This window comes from Capra hircus, chromosome 7, assembly GCF_001704415.2.
Source record: "Capra hircus breed San Clemente chromosome 7, ASM170441v1, whole genome shotgun sequence".
Lineage (NCBI taxonomy): Eukaryota > Metazoa > Chordata > Mammalia > Artiodactyla > Bovidae > Capra > Capra hircus.
The window spans coordinates 89,277,871-89,295,094 of record NC_030814.1 but is presented as its reverse complement, the minus strand read 5'-3'; the positions used below and the strand labels follow the sequence as shown (position 1 = coordinate 89,295,094).

The 17,224-nt window shown below is 53.8% G+C and overlaps 2 protein-coding genes across 2 annotated transcripts; one reads left to right on the top strand and one right to left on the bottom strand.

Moving 5' to 3' along the window:
- On the top strand, positions 5,323-11,343 carry C7H19orf35 (chromosome 7 C19orf35 homolog). The gene is made up of 3 exons (XM_018050769.1): positions 5,323-5,404; positions 6,280-6,818; positions 9,722-11,343. Exons 1-3 carry the CDS (start codon positions 5,323-5,325, stop codon positions 10,499-10,501), a joined length of 1,401 nt encoding a protein of 466 aa, XP_017906258.1. The 3' UTR covers positions 10,502-11,343.
- Positions 12,719-16,223, bottom strand: OAZ1 (ornithine decarboxylase antizyme 1; the record flags this gene model as incomplete). The annotated part of the gene is given in 5 exon segments (NM_001285559.1): positions 12,719-13,310; positions 13,464-13,549; positions 13,891-14,063; positions 14,488-14,633; positions 16,004-16,223. Coding segments are annotated over 5 exon segments (684 nt in total). The 3' UTR covers positions 12,719-13,176.

The window sequence follows — 17,224 nt, the reverse complement described above, 5'->3', positions numbered from 1 at the left end:
AAAGCATGAAAGTGAAAAGTGAAAGTAAAGTTGCTCAGTCATTTCTGACTCTTAGCAACCCCATGGACTGCAGCCTACCAGGCTCCCCCATCCATGGGATTTTCCAGGCAAGAGTACTGGAGTGGGGTGCCATTGCCTTCTCCAAGGAATCTTCCTGACCTAGAAATCAAACCTGGGTCTCCTGCCTTGCAGGAAGATTCTTTACTGACTGAGTTATGAGGGAAGATTATAACCCCATTTTACAGATGGGCAAAGGGAGGGTCAAGCCTACCCAGAGTCCCCAGCCAGGGATAAGTAGGGTGCTGAGAGGGGCCAGTGAGACCAAGTTGTCCAGGGAAACTCCTGCCCTGAGCTGGATCCAGGGGAAGAGCCAAGCGGCTGGGAGGAAAGGAGAAAGGAGGTGCAGACTTATGCCCTCCCCGCTGTGACTCTGGAGCTGGCAGCTTCCTGCCTTGGGGCTGGAGAGTCTCTCCAACCCCCTCCTGATGGATGGGGACAGCACAGCACAGAGCTTGATGTCAGGGCTCAAACCCTGCTGGGCCCTGGAGGCCTCTGCCATTAATATTTCTGGAAGGAGGTGGCCTGAGGGCACCCAGTAGAAACTATGGCCAAAGGCAGCCTCTTACACCCCAGGGTCACTCTCTGGGCCTCAGTTTCTTTCTTTTTTTAAATATTTACTTATTGGGCTGCACCAGGTCTTGGTGGCAGCACGCGGGATCTTCCATCTTCATTGCAGCAAGCGAGACCTTTAGTTGCAGCATATGGGATCTAGTTCCCTGACCAGGGATTGAACCTGGGTTCCCTGCATTGGGAACACAGAGTCTTAGCCACTGGACCAACAGAACAGTCCCAGGACCTCACTTGCTTCATTTGAACATGGGATGAAACTGCCTTCCTACCTTGCAGGAGACAGAAATAGAAAAGGGGATGTGGGGGGCACTCTGGGGCAACCCCACCAAGCCCGATTTCCAAGAAGTCAGGTGGGAGCGGGCAGACTGGGCCGTAGGACCCTCCTTGGGGCCTCATCTCCCCTATCGTGCTGTAGTAAAGGCAGGTGAAAGATTGCCTCCTCCTGTGCCTCAGTTTCCTTATCCACAGGGGCCACCTGAGTCGCTGGTTCAAACCAGGTACAAGATCCAGGATTTCCTGAATCCTGTCTTATCTTTAGGATGCAGCTGAGGGGTACTCCTTCCTCAGGTGTCCAAGGACATCAAAAGGGGTCCCATCCAGTTGGTGGCCAGAAACCCAAGGCAGGGCCCCTCAGATGGGTGTCTGTGGCCTGAGTGCTGTGTGCCCTCTGGGAAGTCAGGCCCCCTCTCTGTGCAGTGTGCACATCCATAAACTGGAGGACTGTGGTCCTCTTTCATGCAGGGCACTGAATGAGCTTCCTACAGCCGCTGTAACAAAACTTAATGGCTTACAACAACCGAGATTCGTCATTCAACAGCTCTGGGGCTCAGAAGTCTAAAATGGATTGGAATTGGTTCCTTGCAGAGGCTCCTGCCTTTTCCAGCTTCTAGAGGCACTGCATCCCTGGCTCACAGCCTCTTCCTCCATCCTCACAGCCAACAACACAGCATCTCCCGTCTCTCTCTGCCTCTGACCCTCCCCCTCCCTCTTATAAGGACCCCCGAGGAATCCAGGGTCACTCTCATCCTCATCTAATCTGCAACCTTCATTTCCCCCTGTCATGCCACATAACATTTTCACAGGTCCTGGAGATGGACGCCTTTGGGGACTGTAACCCTGCCTGCCACCAAAACTGAGGCATTTTTCTCAGAAATGCCAAGTCATGGAAAATTCAGGAGCATCTGGCATTGGGAACCCTGCTCTGGGTAATGCCAGGGATGCAGGGAGCTTGGCCTCAGCTCCCGCAGTGCTCCAAAAATACTCTTCAAATAAAAGAACAGCTTTAGGATCTGCAGAGGGCCTGACCCCAAGCTGGGGTAGCCAGACGGGGCTGCTGCGGGGGTCACACACACGAAGGTCACATCTGAGGGTGAGCTGAGGCAGGCATTCCCGATTTCTAGGCTGAAGGGGAGGACTGTCCGTTGGGGCTCGACGGGGTGCTGGGCATGTTCGGGTGCTGAACAGATGTTAGCAGGCGACTGCTCTCCTTCACCACACAGTCCCCCACCCACTCCAACAGGGGGCCATCTTGAGGTGGTCCCAGACACTAGTTCCCCTCAGCCCTGCCTGTCCTGAGTGGAGAAGTCCCCGGGGATGTCACTGCTTCTTCTACCCTGGCCCCTCTGCCGGCCTTCCCCTACCCAACCCCAGGGTGAGGCGAGTGAGGCACTGACCCTGAGCATAAAATTTAAGGGGGTGCCCAGATCTCAGTCATCAAGATCAGTAGTCTAGGGCTCTCCCTGGTGGTTCAGTGGTTAAGAATCTACCTTGCAATGCAGGGGATGCAGGTTCCATCCCTGGTCAGGGAACTAAAATCCCACATGCCACAGGGTAGCTAAGCCTGAACTCAGAGACTATTGAACGTGAACATCACAACTAGAGAGTCCATGAGCCCCAAGAAAAGACCCACCATCAAGCGATAAAGATCCATGTGCTGCAACTAAGACCTGACTCAGCCAAGTAAAATTTAAAAATAAAAAGAAGTTTTTTAAAAGATCAATAATCAACAAATGGAATCAATTCATGCCCCAAGTCCACAATGGATAGAATACCAACCTTTTAAATAAAGATCCACTCTGCCTTGGCATGACCCTGCCTCACTCCCCATACCCTAATGCGGGCCCTCATTCCAACAAAACTTTATTTACAAAAACAGCCACCAGCCCAAGGGCCACAGTTTGCAAATAAGTTTTTTTTAATATTATATTACAATGTTATTTAAGACATCACTCTGCCAACAAGAGTGCCTATAGTCAAAGCTATGGTTTTTCCAGTAGTCATGTATGGAAGTGAGAGCTGGACCATAAAGAAGGCTGAGCACCAAAGAACTTATGCCTTTGAATTGTGGTGCTGGAAAAGACTGTTGAGAGTCCCTTGGACAACACAGAGGTCAAACCAGGCAATCCTAAAGGAAATCAACCCTGAATATTCATTGGAAGGACTGCTGCAGAAGCCGAAGCTCCAATACTTTGGCCACCTGATGGGAAGAGCAGACTCATTGGAAAAGACCCTGATGCTGGGAAAGACTGAAGGCAGGAGGAGAAGGAAGTGACAGGACAAGATGTTTAGATAGCATCACCAACTCAATGGACATGAATCTGAGCAACATCAGGGAGATAGTGAAGGACAGGGAAGCCTGGCGTGCTGCAGTCCATGGGGTTGCAAAGAGTCAGACCCGACTTAGTAACGAACAGCAACAGCAAAAATGTTATTTATCTTGATTACTGGGGTGTTTTGTTTTGTTGGCATCACCTTAAATTCTGAGCCTGAAGTGAGTGTCTTGCATGCCTCACCCTAATTAATCCTGGATTGGAGCCATAGCCTGGCTGGGTAACTACCCCTCCCCCCGCCCCAGGGTCTTATGAAGAGAAGAATAAGAATTGGTAATCAGCAGGGGTTTGGGCAGTGAGGAGACCATTTCCTCAGTACCCCTGGTCCCTTCTGATCTGCCTGAAACAGTCTGGGATTTGTGGAATCCTTGTCCAGCATAATTCACAGACCCTTCCGCAAGCTCACGGTCCTCCCACTGCATGATTCTGAAATCCACCCAAATCACAGGCTGCCCCATGGATTAAAGACAGAGAATATCCATTCTGTGAATTACAGAAGCTGAGTGCTAGTACAGAAAAAATGTTGAATCAAGTTACGTACCCTCACACTGGAAATGCTGAGGGTCAGCAAGTCAGAGCGGCCCAAAATGTGGGGGCCTCCATGAGATGGATTTCTCTCCTTCCCCACACCCAGGGGGCACCCAGTAACGGCCTGTAGACCTCTCAGCCCATCCTGGACCTGCTGCGTGACCCTGCGTGGACTCCAGCCCTCTAAGGGAGATGAGATGGGGCAGGAGAAACTCAGCATGGAAGATGCTCAGACTACAAAACAAAAATGTCTTTGCATCTTCTCAACTGCAGTGACTTCTTGGTTCTTCCTCTACAGAGGGGAAGAGGCTGGGTTTCAGAGAGATGCCACTCACGCCTCCTTGCAGGTAAGGTAAGCCTCAGGCCCCCAGACAGTTTAGACAGCATGTACTTAAGCTAAAATTTCACACTGTCTGGCTTTCCCTGGATTTTCACCATTTCTTGATTTTCCATGAATGGTAATTCTATTATCAAATCTCTTTTTCTAAATCAATGCATTAAGGTAGTGGAGGGAAAGGGAAGTGAGTTGATTAAATTAAAAAAACAAATCCAACTAGTGTGGCTGGAGACAGCAAACAGGAGCCATTTTTCTGTATTTGCTGGAACACGGAAGGAGTGGTGACTGGCCCAAAGTCACAGAGCAAGTCACAGAACTGGGGCTCAAATGGAGCAGTACGTGCCAAGGGTCCTGGGATGGGTGGGGAGTGGGGGCATGCGTTCTGGGGGCTTCTCAGATGATCCTGAAGAAGGGGAAGTGGCTTCGGAGGAAGTGAAAACCACAGAGGAAAGGTCACCTGGCTGAATTTCTCCTTGAACCTTCACTTCTGAGATTCCTTGCTTCCCCAAAGGTGGGGGAGTCTTAAAAGCCTCGATTCCCCCCAACCTCTCAGGGCTCGATCCTCTGGGCCGCCCACCTCATGTAACCTTCGGGACCTCGGCGCGTCTTCCCTTCTCCTCCCATCAGCTTGCAGCCCTGGAGCCCATCAGCCTTCATGGGGAAGTACTGCAGAAAGGCCCCCTCCCGTCTGGGCCTGTGGTCTAACAGTTGCCCTGGCGTTTCCGGTTCACTGCAGGGACCGGGTCAGACAGTCCGGGAGGCCAGGAGCTGCAGCTATTGGGAGTTGGTCCTCAAGGGCCTCCTGCCCCGAGGTCAAGCCAGTCCTGAAGGTAGGGCGCTCCTGGAGGGGGGCTGAGGTTGGGGCTGGGAGGAAGAAGCCACTTTTCAAGGCTGCGGTGACCTAGAATCTAGGTGGGGCAGGGCTAGGGGTCAGGCTGCTGTTGGTAACCGCTTGAGGGGGCTGAGCTCTGCGGACAAGGCCTAAGTACTGGTCTTTGGGTATTGTCACTGGCCCCCAGATGCTACCCCTGCCCCCTAGATGCCTTGCCCTCCCAGCTGGACATTTCGTCTCTATCACAAGAGTACAAGTTCCTTCCTGTAGCCCTGAAACGTTGATGGGCGACATTCACCCAGAGAGGTCAAGCAACCCTCCCAAGGGCCACACAGCAGGGAGGGCCCTCACACACATGCCATCCACTCTGATCTTCCCCCAGCAGCATGAGCAACCTGGAGCCACACACCAAGATGGCTGGGGCCAATACCCCCACCTGTTCAGCACAGCACACCTACAGCAACCTTGGTGAGAGCCTGGGAGGGGTCCTGGGTGGGCGGTGGGACAGGTGGCCAGTAAGGCAGCCAGAACAGGAAGGTTGGGTCTTTCATTACCATCTAAGGAATCATTTAACTCAATTATAGCAGCTTTTTTAAAATACTTATTTATTTGGTTGTGCTGGGTTGTAGTTGCGACATGTGGGAGCTAGTTCCCTGGCTAGTTTTGGGCCCCCTGCATTGGGAGCAGAGTCTTAGCCACTGGACCACCAGGGAAGTCCCCTATAGCAGCATTTTAAGTATTTTAATAAAACTCTTTGTTTTTTTTCTAAAAAAAAGCTGGATCGCCAGCTTCTAAAAATGAGGAAACGAGCTCAGAGAGGCTCAGTCACCTGCCCAGAACCACACAGGAAAGTGGGGGCCGGATGTTTCTCTGCCACTGACTTGTCACTCCTCTGAAGCATTGTTTCCTTATTTGCAAATTGGAGATAGCATCCTTAACTCATAGGGTACAAGGTAGTTGAGCGTTGGTATTTTCTTTTTTTGGCGGTGCAGTGCGGTTTTGTGGGATCTCAGTTCCCTGACCAGGGATTGAACCCCGGCCCCAGCAGTGAGAGCGCTGAGTCCTAATTGCTGGACCCCCTAGGAACTCCCTATTTTTTTCCAGTCAAAAAAGTTTTTTGGGGTACCCCCACCCCACTTCCGTGGCATGTGGGATCTTATCCCCCTGCTCAGGGATGGAACCAGCGCCCCCTGCAGGGGCAACACGGAGTCTTAACCACTGCACCACCAGAGAAGTCCCCATTTTTTCCGTTTTAGAGAGGCAGGAATTACGGCCTAGGGTAGAGTCCTGGGCATCCACTCCCCTGTCCTCACGCCCTTCCCCCACTGCTTCCCCCCGTCCAGGTGAGGTCCGCACCCACCTGCTGCCCTCCAAGGCCTGCCGCCCACGGACATCTGAGCCCCCCGCGACTGACCCGCAGCCCCTGCCCCCACCCCTGCCCAAGAAGACCCTCACCAGGACCCACTCGCTGCCCACCCACAAAGCCTCCAGCCCCAGCCTCACTCGAGCAAGGCCGCCTCGGAAGCCCCTTGTGGGGTCCCGCAGTGTGGATGAGAGCCAGGCAGGCGACGACAGGGCGGGGTCAGCCCAGTCGCCAGCAGAGCCGCCCTTCAGCTCGCTGGACACGGAACTGGGCCTCTCTCTCCAAGATTTGCACCACCCGGAGGCGGTGCACGCAGCTCTGGAGGCCCGGCAGCTGGAGGGTCTCCGCGCCGTGCACGCCCGGCTGCACACCCGGCTTCTGGGGGGCCGCCCGGGCCCCTGCCGGCCAGACCACGGCTTCCGCCTCCTGGACAGCTCGCCCTGTGTGGAGAGCGGGGACGCCCTCTACTACCGCCTGGTGCGCGTGCATGAGGAGGCGTGGCACCTCCTGGCTGCCAAGGTGAGCTCTGCCCGCCCCGCCCCTTGGAGGTTTCCCCAGTTTCCCCTCCAAGGCATAACCCTTTCTTCTCGGGCCTAATTGCTCATTTTGCAACTAACACCGTCAGTCCTAGGAATCACGTTTCTAAGGTGTGGGGCCACCTACATTCGAGTCATCTGGGAGTCTTGTTAAAATCTCCCCACGCCTCTCTGGGACTCAGGAGTCTGCTTTTTTTAATTTCCTGCCACGGGGCATATGGGATCTTAGTTCCCCAACCAGGGATTGAACCCGCACCCCCTGTAGTAGAAGCTAGGAGTCTTGAACACTGGACCTCTTGGGAAGTCCCCAGTAGTCTGCCTTTGAACTCACTCCTCAGTAAATTCTGACCACTGTCAGCTGATAGATACCACTTTCCATCATCAACATCTTCAACAAAATGTACTGAGCGCTGTTCCTCCGTGTCCTGTGCTTGCTGTTCTAATGAGATTTAAACACTTTCATTCAGCTAATCCTCATGCAAGCATTACCATATTTTAAGGTGCTTCTGCTTTATGCATCACCAAGGGGGGGGAAAAAAAAAGATTCCTGTCAAATAAGTGTGACCACCAAGAGTCAGACACGTTCCATTTTGGAGGAACCTCATCCATTTGACAGATTGTGCTATTATGAACCCATTTTACAGATGGGAGTGTGGAGGGAGTAAGTTGTTGCTAGCTGTGAGTTCTTTTGTTGACAGCTTGATCCTGATTCCATCTCACAGGCCCCTGGGGAGTTGTTGTGTTGGTTGTTCTCGGGTTTTTTTGGCCGTGCCACATGGCATGGGGGATCTTAGTTCCCCAACCAGGAACTGAACCTGCACTGGAAGCTTGGAGTCCTCACCACTGGACCACCAGAGAAGTCTTTATTTTTAAAATACACACTCCCAGTGCCCCACCTCAGCACCTGTGCTTTTTAACCCCTGTCCCAGAGTGATTCAAATGTAATCTCCGGAGTTGATGTTCTCCTACTTTCTAGAAGGAGCTTTGCTGACCAGTACTGCAGTTGCTGGCCATGGGCGACTTCTGAGCACTTGAAATGGGGCTGGTACTGACTGAGATGTGCTCTGAGTGCCAAATATACACCAGGTCTCAAAGATTTAGTATCAATAACAATCGTGTAAAAACATCTCACTGATATTTTTTTCATTGATGACCTGTTGAATGAGAATATTCTGGGTATGTTGGATTAAATGAAATAGATTATGAAAGTTATTTTCAAGCTCATACAACTCAATTAAAAAAAAAAAAAAGCTAATGAAAAATTAGGCAGAAGACCTGAAGAGACATTTTTCCAAAGAAAACATACAGACAGTCAACAAGCAAATGAAAAGATGCTCAGCATCACTAATCAGAGAAATATAAAGCAACACCATAAGGGGGCATCACCTCACACCTGTCAGAATGACCGTCATCAAAAAGACCACAGATAACAAATGTTGGCAAGGATGTGGAGAAAAGAGAATCCTGTACACTGCTGGTGGGAATGTAAAATGATGTGTCCACTGTGGAAAACAGTTTAGAAGTTCCTCAGAAAACTAAAAATAGAACTGCATATAATCCAACAACTCTAATCCTGAGTATATATCTAGAGGAAAAAAAAAAACACTCATTAGAAGATATATATGTGCCCCCAATGTTCACAGCAACATTATTTACGATAGCCAAGACATGGAAGCAACCTAACTGTCCATCAACAGAAGATGTGGAATAGATATACAATGGACAACTACTAATCTGCCATAAAAAAGAATATAATTTTGCCATTTGCAACATAGATGAACCTGGAGGGTATTTTCAGTTCAGTTCAGTCACTCAGTTGTGTCTGACTCTTTGTGACCCCATCCGTGAACTGCATCACGCCAGACTTCCCTGTTCGTCACCAACTCCTGGAGCTTGCTCACACTCATATCCACCAAGTCAGTGATGCCATCCAACCATCTCATCCTCTGTCGTCTCCTTCTCCTCCTGCCTTTAATCTTTCCCAGCATCAGGGTCTTTTTCATGAGTCAGTTCTTCGAATCAGGTTGGCCAAGGTTTTGGAGCTTCAGCATCAGCATCAGTCCTTTCAATGAATATTCAGGATTGATTTCCTTTAGGATTGACTGGTTTGATCTTGCTGTCCAGGGGACTCTCAAGAGTCTTCTCCAATACCACAAGAGGGTATTGTACTTAGTAAAACAAAAGACAAATCCTGTATGTTTTCAATTATATGTAGAATCTAAAAAATTAAACTAGTGAATATTAAAAAGAAGAGGAAGAAGAAAGAAAGTTACTTTCACCTGTTTCTTTTCACTTTTTAAAACTTGGCTACTGGAAATTTTGAATTACACTGTGGTCTGTGCTCCAGCACCTTTGCCGTCATCTTCCTCCTTACCAAGTGGCAAGCACAAATGATGGACACCCTTTGGCAGGCTGGAAACTTTAACCCTTAAACACCTCCTCCCTGGTGTACTGTTAGTGTTAGTCACTCAGTCGTGTTTGACTCTTTGAAAACCCATGGACTGTAGCCCACCAGGCTCCTCTGTCCATGGGATTCTCCAGACAAGAATACTGGGGTGGGTAGCCATTCCATTCTCCAGGGAATCTTCCCCGACCGAGGTATCAAACCTGGGTCTCCCGCATTGCAGGCAGATCCTTTACCATCTGAGCTACCAGGGAGGACCCATAGCACCATCCTCCCAGGTGGTTTTCCTTAAATCATGTTGGCGAATAATATCTGAATTAACAAGAACCTTGCTTCTGGAGTGATCAGTGATCAGTGATAGTGGGGCAAGTTGTGGTGGGTGGGAAGGTTTCAGAACAGGTAGAGCCTCTAGGCAAGCTATGCTGGTTTTCAGGGTGGAGGGGCTCTGTGGTCAGGCTCTGAAGGCCCCCTCTGTCCCACAGGTGCCCAAGCCAGGAGCTGAGGAGCCCCACCCCTGGGGCCTGGAGCTACAGGTCTCTCTGCTCCCACATTTCAACCTCCAGGGGCTGTGTGGCCTGTTGCCCGAGGGTGCACTGCCTGAGGCGCCCTGGAGTGGCTGCGTGGCGCTGGTGGCTGAGGTGCCAGAGCTCACTGTGGCCCAGTGGCTTGTGGAGGCAGGTGCTCAGCCGCCGGAGGAGTTCACGAAGACCGTGGCCCTGCTGCTGCTGCAGCTGAGCGCCGCCCTAGAGCGCCTGGAGGCACAGGGCGCGGCCCTGGCCCAGCTTCGGCTGGAGAACCTACTGCTGGTGGCGCCTCGGGGCTGCATGGCCACTGGGCCCCCACGCCTGCTGCTGGCGGACTTCGGACACGTTCGCCCGCGGCCTCCCGGCACCCCTGGCATCCACGCACGGCAGCTGGGCCGCCTGTTCCGAGAGCTGCTTGGCCCGGGAGTGCCCTTGGCCACACCCGTGGCCGCAGGCCTGGAGCGCCTGGCGGCCCAGCTGACCCGTGTGTGGCCGTCAGCGGCCCGGACACGCAGCGCGCTGCAGGCGCTGCTCTGGGGGCCCGGACCAGAGCTGCGCAGCCACGGAGCCCCACTGGGGTCCTGGCTGCGGGTGCGCCGAACCATGCTGGTCCTGCACCTGGCTGAGCGGGCTGTGGGTGGGGAGGTGCCCGGTCTGGAGGACTGGCTCTGCTGTGAATACCTGACGGAGGCCACAGCAGCCTCAGTGGACCTCGCCCTCAGTCTGCTGTGGGACTGACCCTGCCCGTGAGTGACGCACCTGTTCCAGGGCCCCTCCAAGTGGCAGGCCCCCCTCAACCTCCCAGGGCTGGAACTGGTGGCTGGTGAATCCATCATAGGGTGGATGCCCCTTTTCTGAAGGGACCAACAGGACAGCAGAGAATGCAGTTGGAAAATTAGGCCCAATCCCCCCTACTACCCCCAAGAATGCAGTTGCCCCCTTCCAGGGCTGGAACCTAATGGCCAGTGCTCGTAGACGCTTTCAGAGCAGCCCATCCGGGTGTGCAACCACTGCCAGTTCATGCCTCTCCCAGTGATTGGAACCCCTCCCACCGCCTTCCAGTAGAAACCAGGTGCCCTTGCGGTACTATGGTCTCATAGTCACTGTGTCCATGGCAATGTGGACACTCCTCCCAAAGGCCCTGGAGCCTGCCCTTGCGCTGAGGCTGGTGGTGTGAACTGTCAACAACTTGTCAAGAACTGCTGGGGGCTTCCATGGGGAGAGAGGTTTCTGGAACCTGACAGCCAGCCCACCCCAGCAGGGTCTGAGCTCACCTGCCCACATGCTCCCCTGGTTCCCATGCCCACCCCCCAACTCCCTCCACCCACTGTGGCCTCCTTGCTTCCCTCTGTGACACTAAATTCTGTCCAGCCACCAAGTCTTTGCACTGGCTGTTTCCTCTGCCAGACTTGCTGAATCTCACCTCTTTTAAGCAAATAAAGTTGACCCTCCTGGGCCCTCTCCAGCTCCTGGCCCTGCTTCCCACCAAAGCACTTGTCACCACCTGCATTTATTTATCTCTTTGTCACCTGTTCATCTCACCCATCAGGTTGAGTTCTGAGGCCCTGCCCATACTTAACACACACTAAGTGTTTAATAGCATAGAATGATAGAATAAACAAAGTTGTTTACAGACTCATCAGGGACCTGAGGGAGAGGATGAGGAGGAAGTCTGTTTATACCTCTGAAAAGTAGATACAGGAGCCCTGAGGGGTCTCAATGCCCTTGTCTGGGATCTCCAGTCATGCCCCTTCACCAGCCATTGCGATGCTGGGGGGAACTTTCTAACCCCCAGGTATGACTCCGTCCCTCTCCTGCTCAAACCTCTCCCATGGCTCCCTAGTACCTTCAAAACACAAGGGGTTCATCTAAAGGCTCTGCATGCTGTCCGGCCCTCTCCTGCCACATCACCTATGTAGGTGCTATCTAGCCTCCAGACCTTACCCATTGTTCTGCTGATATACCTCCCCACTATGCTCTGCTTCAGACTCCTGTACATCCTCCAGCACCCCAATCCCAAAGCCCTTTCTCTGCCCATGCCCTACCCACACAGACTGGAGTATGTCCAGCCCTCTCTCCAGACCTTTGAAAGCCGACTCCATCGTCAATCAGGTAACCAAATATCCCACCCAACCCCCGGATATACTTGAATCCCTCTGAACTCCTTTAAGATACCTGCTTTGCAACCTATTTGTCAATCTGCAGGGCACAACCCCAGATGCAGCCAGCAGGTGGCACTGCAGGACTGCTGTCTTCGGCCTTCAGCCACCCACTTACCTCCACTCTTCTCTGGTGGCTCAGATGGTTAAGAATCTGCTCACAATGTGGGGAACCTCGGTTCAGTCCCTGGGTGGGGAAAATCCCTTGGAGAAGGGCATGGCAACCTACTCCAGTATTCTTGCCTGGAGAATCCCTATGGACAGAAAAGCCTAGCAGAGAGTCTCCCATGGGGTCACAGAGATGTACCCCATGACAACTGGGCAACTAAGCACAGCACCCCAACCAATGAAGAGTCTGCCTTCTGACTGCTTCAGACTCCACCTCTGCTCTGGCCAGAATACCCACCAGCAAAGCTCCCTCCCCAGCAAGAGAACATAAGAGGGCTGAGGATGCCCACGGCCAAACACCCACCCCTTCCTTCCCCTTCCCCCCCAGGAAAGCCCCACTCAGGCCCTGCTCCACTTCTCAAGGCCCAGTAAATAGCTTCAGCCTGGAACCAGGCCACTCCAGCCTGCCTCAGTCACCCCAGGGAAGGGATCTGGGGAAACGGGAGTGGCAGGTAGGGTGGGAAGGGCTACCACCTGCCCACGGGTAGCAGGAAGATGAGGTATGGAGGTAGCCAGGTGGAGCTCCAGGTTGAGCTGGCTGTGGCCAAAGGTGACACCAGGCCCTTACTTGGCTCACGACTCTTGCTGGCGCAGCTCCCTCAGCCCCTGGCAAGCCCCTATTCCCTTGGCCCCAGAGCCCATCAACACCATCAAGCCAACACAGGTCTTAAGAGGGATAATCACTTTTATTTGGATTTCTGAGAGCAATAGAACGGTAGATTAATACCTATCTTTCCAAGTTAAGAGACCTAAGACTGTTCCAAAAAGACTTTCAAATAAGAAACTCCTCAAAGTACAAGGATAATCTGAATCATCTTAAACCAGCAATAAAAAAGTAAAATATAAACTTTTATTTAGAATTAAAGCAAATACTTCAGTATCACAAACACAATATTAAACTTCAAGAAATACACGGCTAATTTGGAGTGAGCGTTTATTTGCACAATTACAACATGCGGACAAACCAGCAGGTGAGCAGGCTGACGCTGGTCAGCGCAGTTGATCACACCACCCGCACCAGGCACGGCGCAAAGCACACACGCAAGGGACTGCAACTGAGGCCCGAGTGGCCCCAGGGTCATCACACTACTCCTCCTCACCCGAGGACTCTCTCTCAAACGTGTAGGCCATGAAGCAAGCGTCAGGTCTCTTGGGGACAAGGGGATGCCCCGGTCTCACAATCTCAAAGCCCAAAAAGCTGAAGGTACGGAGCAAGGCGGCTGCAGAAGAGACACGAAGAGAGACAATTAAGTCAGAACTCCTGTCCACAATCAGGGCTCAGGTCTGGAGACGAAGGCCTGAGTCCTGGACTCCATGAGCTCCACCTCCTTGCCTGCCCCCCACCCCTGGAGAATCTGAGGAAGGCAACCTACCTCGATCATCGCGGTTCTTGTGGAAGCAAATGAAGACGTGGTCAACATGGAGTTGCTCTTCAGCAAACTCAAGAAGAACTGCGAAGCTGAAGTTCCAGCATCAGGAGCTGCCCGCCCATATCCCACCGGGGCCCCAGCCTGATTCTTCCACTTCTGTCTGAACCCCAATTTCTCCCAGGTCTAATCCAGGGTCACCTCCAGCACTGCTGACACTGGAGCCAGGTCACTCAAGGGGACATTCCTAGACACTGTGGGGTGCCCCTGGCCCCATCTACCTGAGGCCAACAGTAACACCCCCTCCCCTCATCCCTTGGGTGGTAACTGCTGGTCCACTGCCTCAAAGGGGAACCCCCATTCCAGAACATGAACAACCCATCTGTCTCCTGACTCAGGCTTCCCTCCTCCTTGCACACAGGCCGGCCCTCACCTGTCCTTGCTCCCCTCGGGCAGAGCGCCGCCAGGGATCTCGATGTAGAGGCAGCTGTTGCTCAGCACCGCTCTCCAGTTAATATGTTTGGCCTCTGTGAGCCTGGACTGGACATTAAAAATCCTCGTCTTGTTATTAGACGTTAGTTCCTCTGTTACATTCAGCCGATTATCCTGCAGGGGAAAAAAATCACATTCAACCATAAACACCAACCTTCACAGGTTGGGGATCTTTCCTTTGGCTACCCTGACAACCCAGAAAAGCACCAAAATAACCTCTCACACACCACCACCCAGTGCTGATGTTGGCTACGGAGGCCTCTGAGCAGCTCTGCCCAAGACCACAGAGAACCCCAGGCTAAAGTGCTATCAGGAGCTGCCAACTACGACTAGAGGTTCAGGCAAAGCCTGGGCAGTGGCTCGCACCTTTGTTCCTTGTATCTCGGGCTCAGAGCATTGGGTAAAACCAGGAGGAGCGCTCCCAGCACATGACAAGTGCACAGATGATTGCTGTCTGCTGAGAGGCAGGCACTGTGGGTCTGACCACATCCCCCCCCAGCTCAGGTCCCCAGGAGTCCAGACGAAGGAGCATACTTACAGAGTAAAATAAATTAGCTGAAAGATTGTGATCCCTCTGACTATTCCCTCGCCCACCTGGGATCTTCAGGGGTGGGTGAGGGACATCAGGAGCACCACCGAGGCCCTGGACCCAGGTTACTACAGCAGTTGATGGAGACCCTGGAACTGGAGGAGACAGCAGGTGAGCAGCACTGGGAGGAGACCCCGCGGCCTTTGCCAACAGGGCCTGGGGTCCCAGTATGGACAAACTGAAGGTCAAGGCCTTTCAGAGCTCAAGTCCACCAGGGACCCTGCCTCCCTTTTCCAAGGGCGATGTTCACACTGAGCGCAAAAATCAACATCGGGCGGCGGGGCAGCTAAACAATCACAGAAACAAGTGGCCATTCAAACCAGACGCCTCGGGTGATATGCTGCTTAAAGACCCACCCGTCCCCGGGGGGGGGGGCGCTTTTGCCCTTTACCCATCTCATGACTGGCACGAAGTGCCGCCCCACCCAATTCTGCGTCAAGTTCTACTTCCCATTTCTAAACCCAGCGCTCCAGCTTCCCCTTTCCCACTGTGCGGTCTGTAGCCGACCTGAAGCTCCAGCAAGCTTTCCTTAGGGATCTGACCTGTCCGTCCGCAGACGCTGTCCCTGCGGCGGTCCCTTCGCTCGCCCAGAGACGTGGGGCCCGATCAGCGCCCCCGCCGGTGCTGCGAGGCCCGGCCCGCGGAGACGCCCTCCCGCGCGCTCCCCGCGGCCTCCGGTTGCGTCATCTCGGCAAAGGGCCCTCGGCCCCGGGGGAGATTTTCACAATCGCGCAGCCGGCAATGCCAGCAGCCATTTGCTGAGCAGTGTAAACAAGCCCCAAAGTCGCCTCCATTTTCCTCGGCTCCCATCCGGGGTCCCCTTCATCAAAGAGCTCGCGCTCCGCGCCAAGCGCGGACCCCCTGGACCCCCGTCCCTGACTACGACCACTCCTATCACAGCAGTCCTCCGGGGAAAGGGCGATCCGGCATTCACCCTGATAAGGGCCCCGGGCGCCGTCTACGTGGCGCTGTCCGACTCCGCGCGTCCTCGGGGCTATAAAGAGATCGCCAGGGCGGCCGCCGTCCCGTGAGAAAGGCTACTCCGCTGGGCTCGTACGCCCACAAAGTCTACATTCCCCGGACCCGTGGGCCTGACCTCGCCCCTCGAGTTTAGCCGCCCCCCAAACCCGACCCCCGCGCCTCTAAAACGGGCCGTGAACTCTGGTGTCTCCCAAACCCAACCAGGGACCCTGGAAGCTTCCCCCAATCCAAACGGAAACCGCCGTGTTTCCCCCCGCCCCACACCTCAACTCGACCAGGTACCCTGGAAGCCCCTCAATCCAATCAGAGGCCCCTCCGCCCGCTTCGGGCCCGACCCGCCCCCACCCCGCCCCGTGTGCGATTGTGGCCTCGACAAAGGGGCGGACCTCGCGCTCCCCGGACTTCCGCGGCGCCCCGAGGCCTGCCCCCTGCGGGCCTGCGCGGCGCCGCTTCTGGAAGCTTCGGGCGGGGGCGGGGCGCTTACCTCTCGCTGCTGCGGCCTCCGCGGCTGTGCAGGCTAAGGAGCGGCATGGTGCGGGTGGCGTGGACGGTGGCGCTGGGTTTATCCCCTTCCTTCTCTCTGGCGAAGCAGTGGCTGTTGAGGATCCGCTGCAGGGAGGATTTCACCATCCGGCCGCTGGGGTCCGAAACCAGCAAAACCTCCGCTGCGCTTCTCCGCGCCGCCGCCGCTGCTCGCCGTTCGCAAAATGGCGCCGCCGTCGCCGCCCACCTTTATAGACAACGCGCTCAGGCCACGCCCCCACGCCGCGGGAACGCGGCCGCACGAGGGTGCGGAGCCACGGGGAAACCCAGGCGCGCCCGCCCCTCTCGGCGTCTGATTGGCAAGCGGCGAGGTACACGAGTTGGGGCCGCGCCTTGGATTGGAAGAATGCTTCGGGTCCCGCCCCGTTCCGTTGCCAAGCTCTGCGGACGCGCGGAGGGGGCGGGGCAGCCGTGGCGTCGGGAACGCGCGGCGCGCGCACCTCGCCCCGCCCCCCGCAGCCGGGCCTAGCGACCGCGGCCCACCTCTGCGCCGGCTTTTAGGGTGGAGGTGGGGGTGGGGTCGGAATCTCACGGGGGCCACGTCTCCACCGTGGTCCACGTCGCCCTAGTCAGGGTCCCTTCTCCTGGAGCCGGCTCTGGGCGACAAAGGCCACGGATATTTGGAGGAGGCGTCCTAGCTCCCCGTCCTCTTATAGGAAAGAATAATTTTTAGTAACCTGATATTTATCGATCTTAATAATGATTACCTGAATCCTATCTTTCACATGGTGAAACAATTTACAGTTAAAAAGGAAATTTAAATGGTAAAGGTAATATTCAAATTTAGTAAAATATTTCATGTACCATTTGGACTTCAGCAAAAATGCTTTTGCTTGTGGATAAAATGACAGAGATATTTCACGTTTGAATTAAATTTTGCCCCAAGCAAAAATATTATTCTTTCAGGCCCCACTTTGTTTCATGTTTTTATGTTTTAGGCACAAATAGAGTCTCCAAAGAGTTACACGAAATGAAGTAGCTACTTGCTTCTTTGTCTTTACAATCCTTGACTCAGTTTTATCTCATTTCCAATCTACAGTGCTGTGTCCATTGGGGTTAGAGACAAAAACTTTCCACAAAGGGATCTTGAAATATACAAAACTGATAGAAATTTACTCTTCAAAGCATATGGCTGAGTCCCTGTGTGTTTTCAAATTCCCTT

What these genes read in the sequence shown, in the direction of transcription:
- C7H19orf35 (XM_018050769.1), top strand. Translation starts at nt 5,323, where the DNA reads ATGAGCAACCTGGAGCCACACACCAAGATGGCTGGGGCCAATACCCCC. An exon ending in GCACACCTACAGCAACCTTG is followed by an intron (nt 5,405 to 6,279) that starts GTGAGAGCCTGG and finishes CCCCCCGTCCAG; the next exon opens with GTGAGGTCCGCACCCACCTG. An exon ending in GGCACCTCCTGGCTGCCAAG is followed by an intron (nt 6,819 to 9,721) that starts GTGAGCTCTGCC and finishes TCTGTCCCACAG; the next exon opens with GTGCCCAAGCCAGGAGCTGA.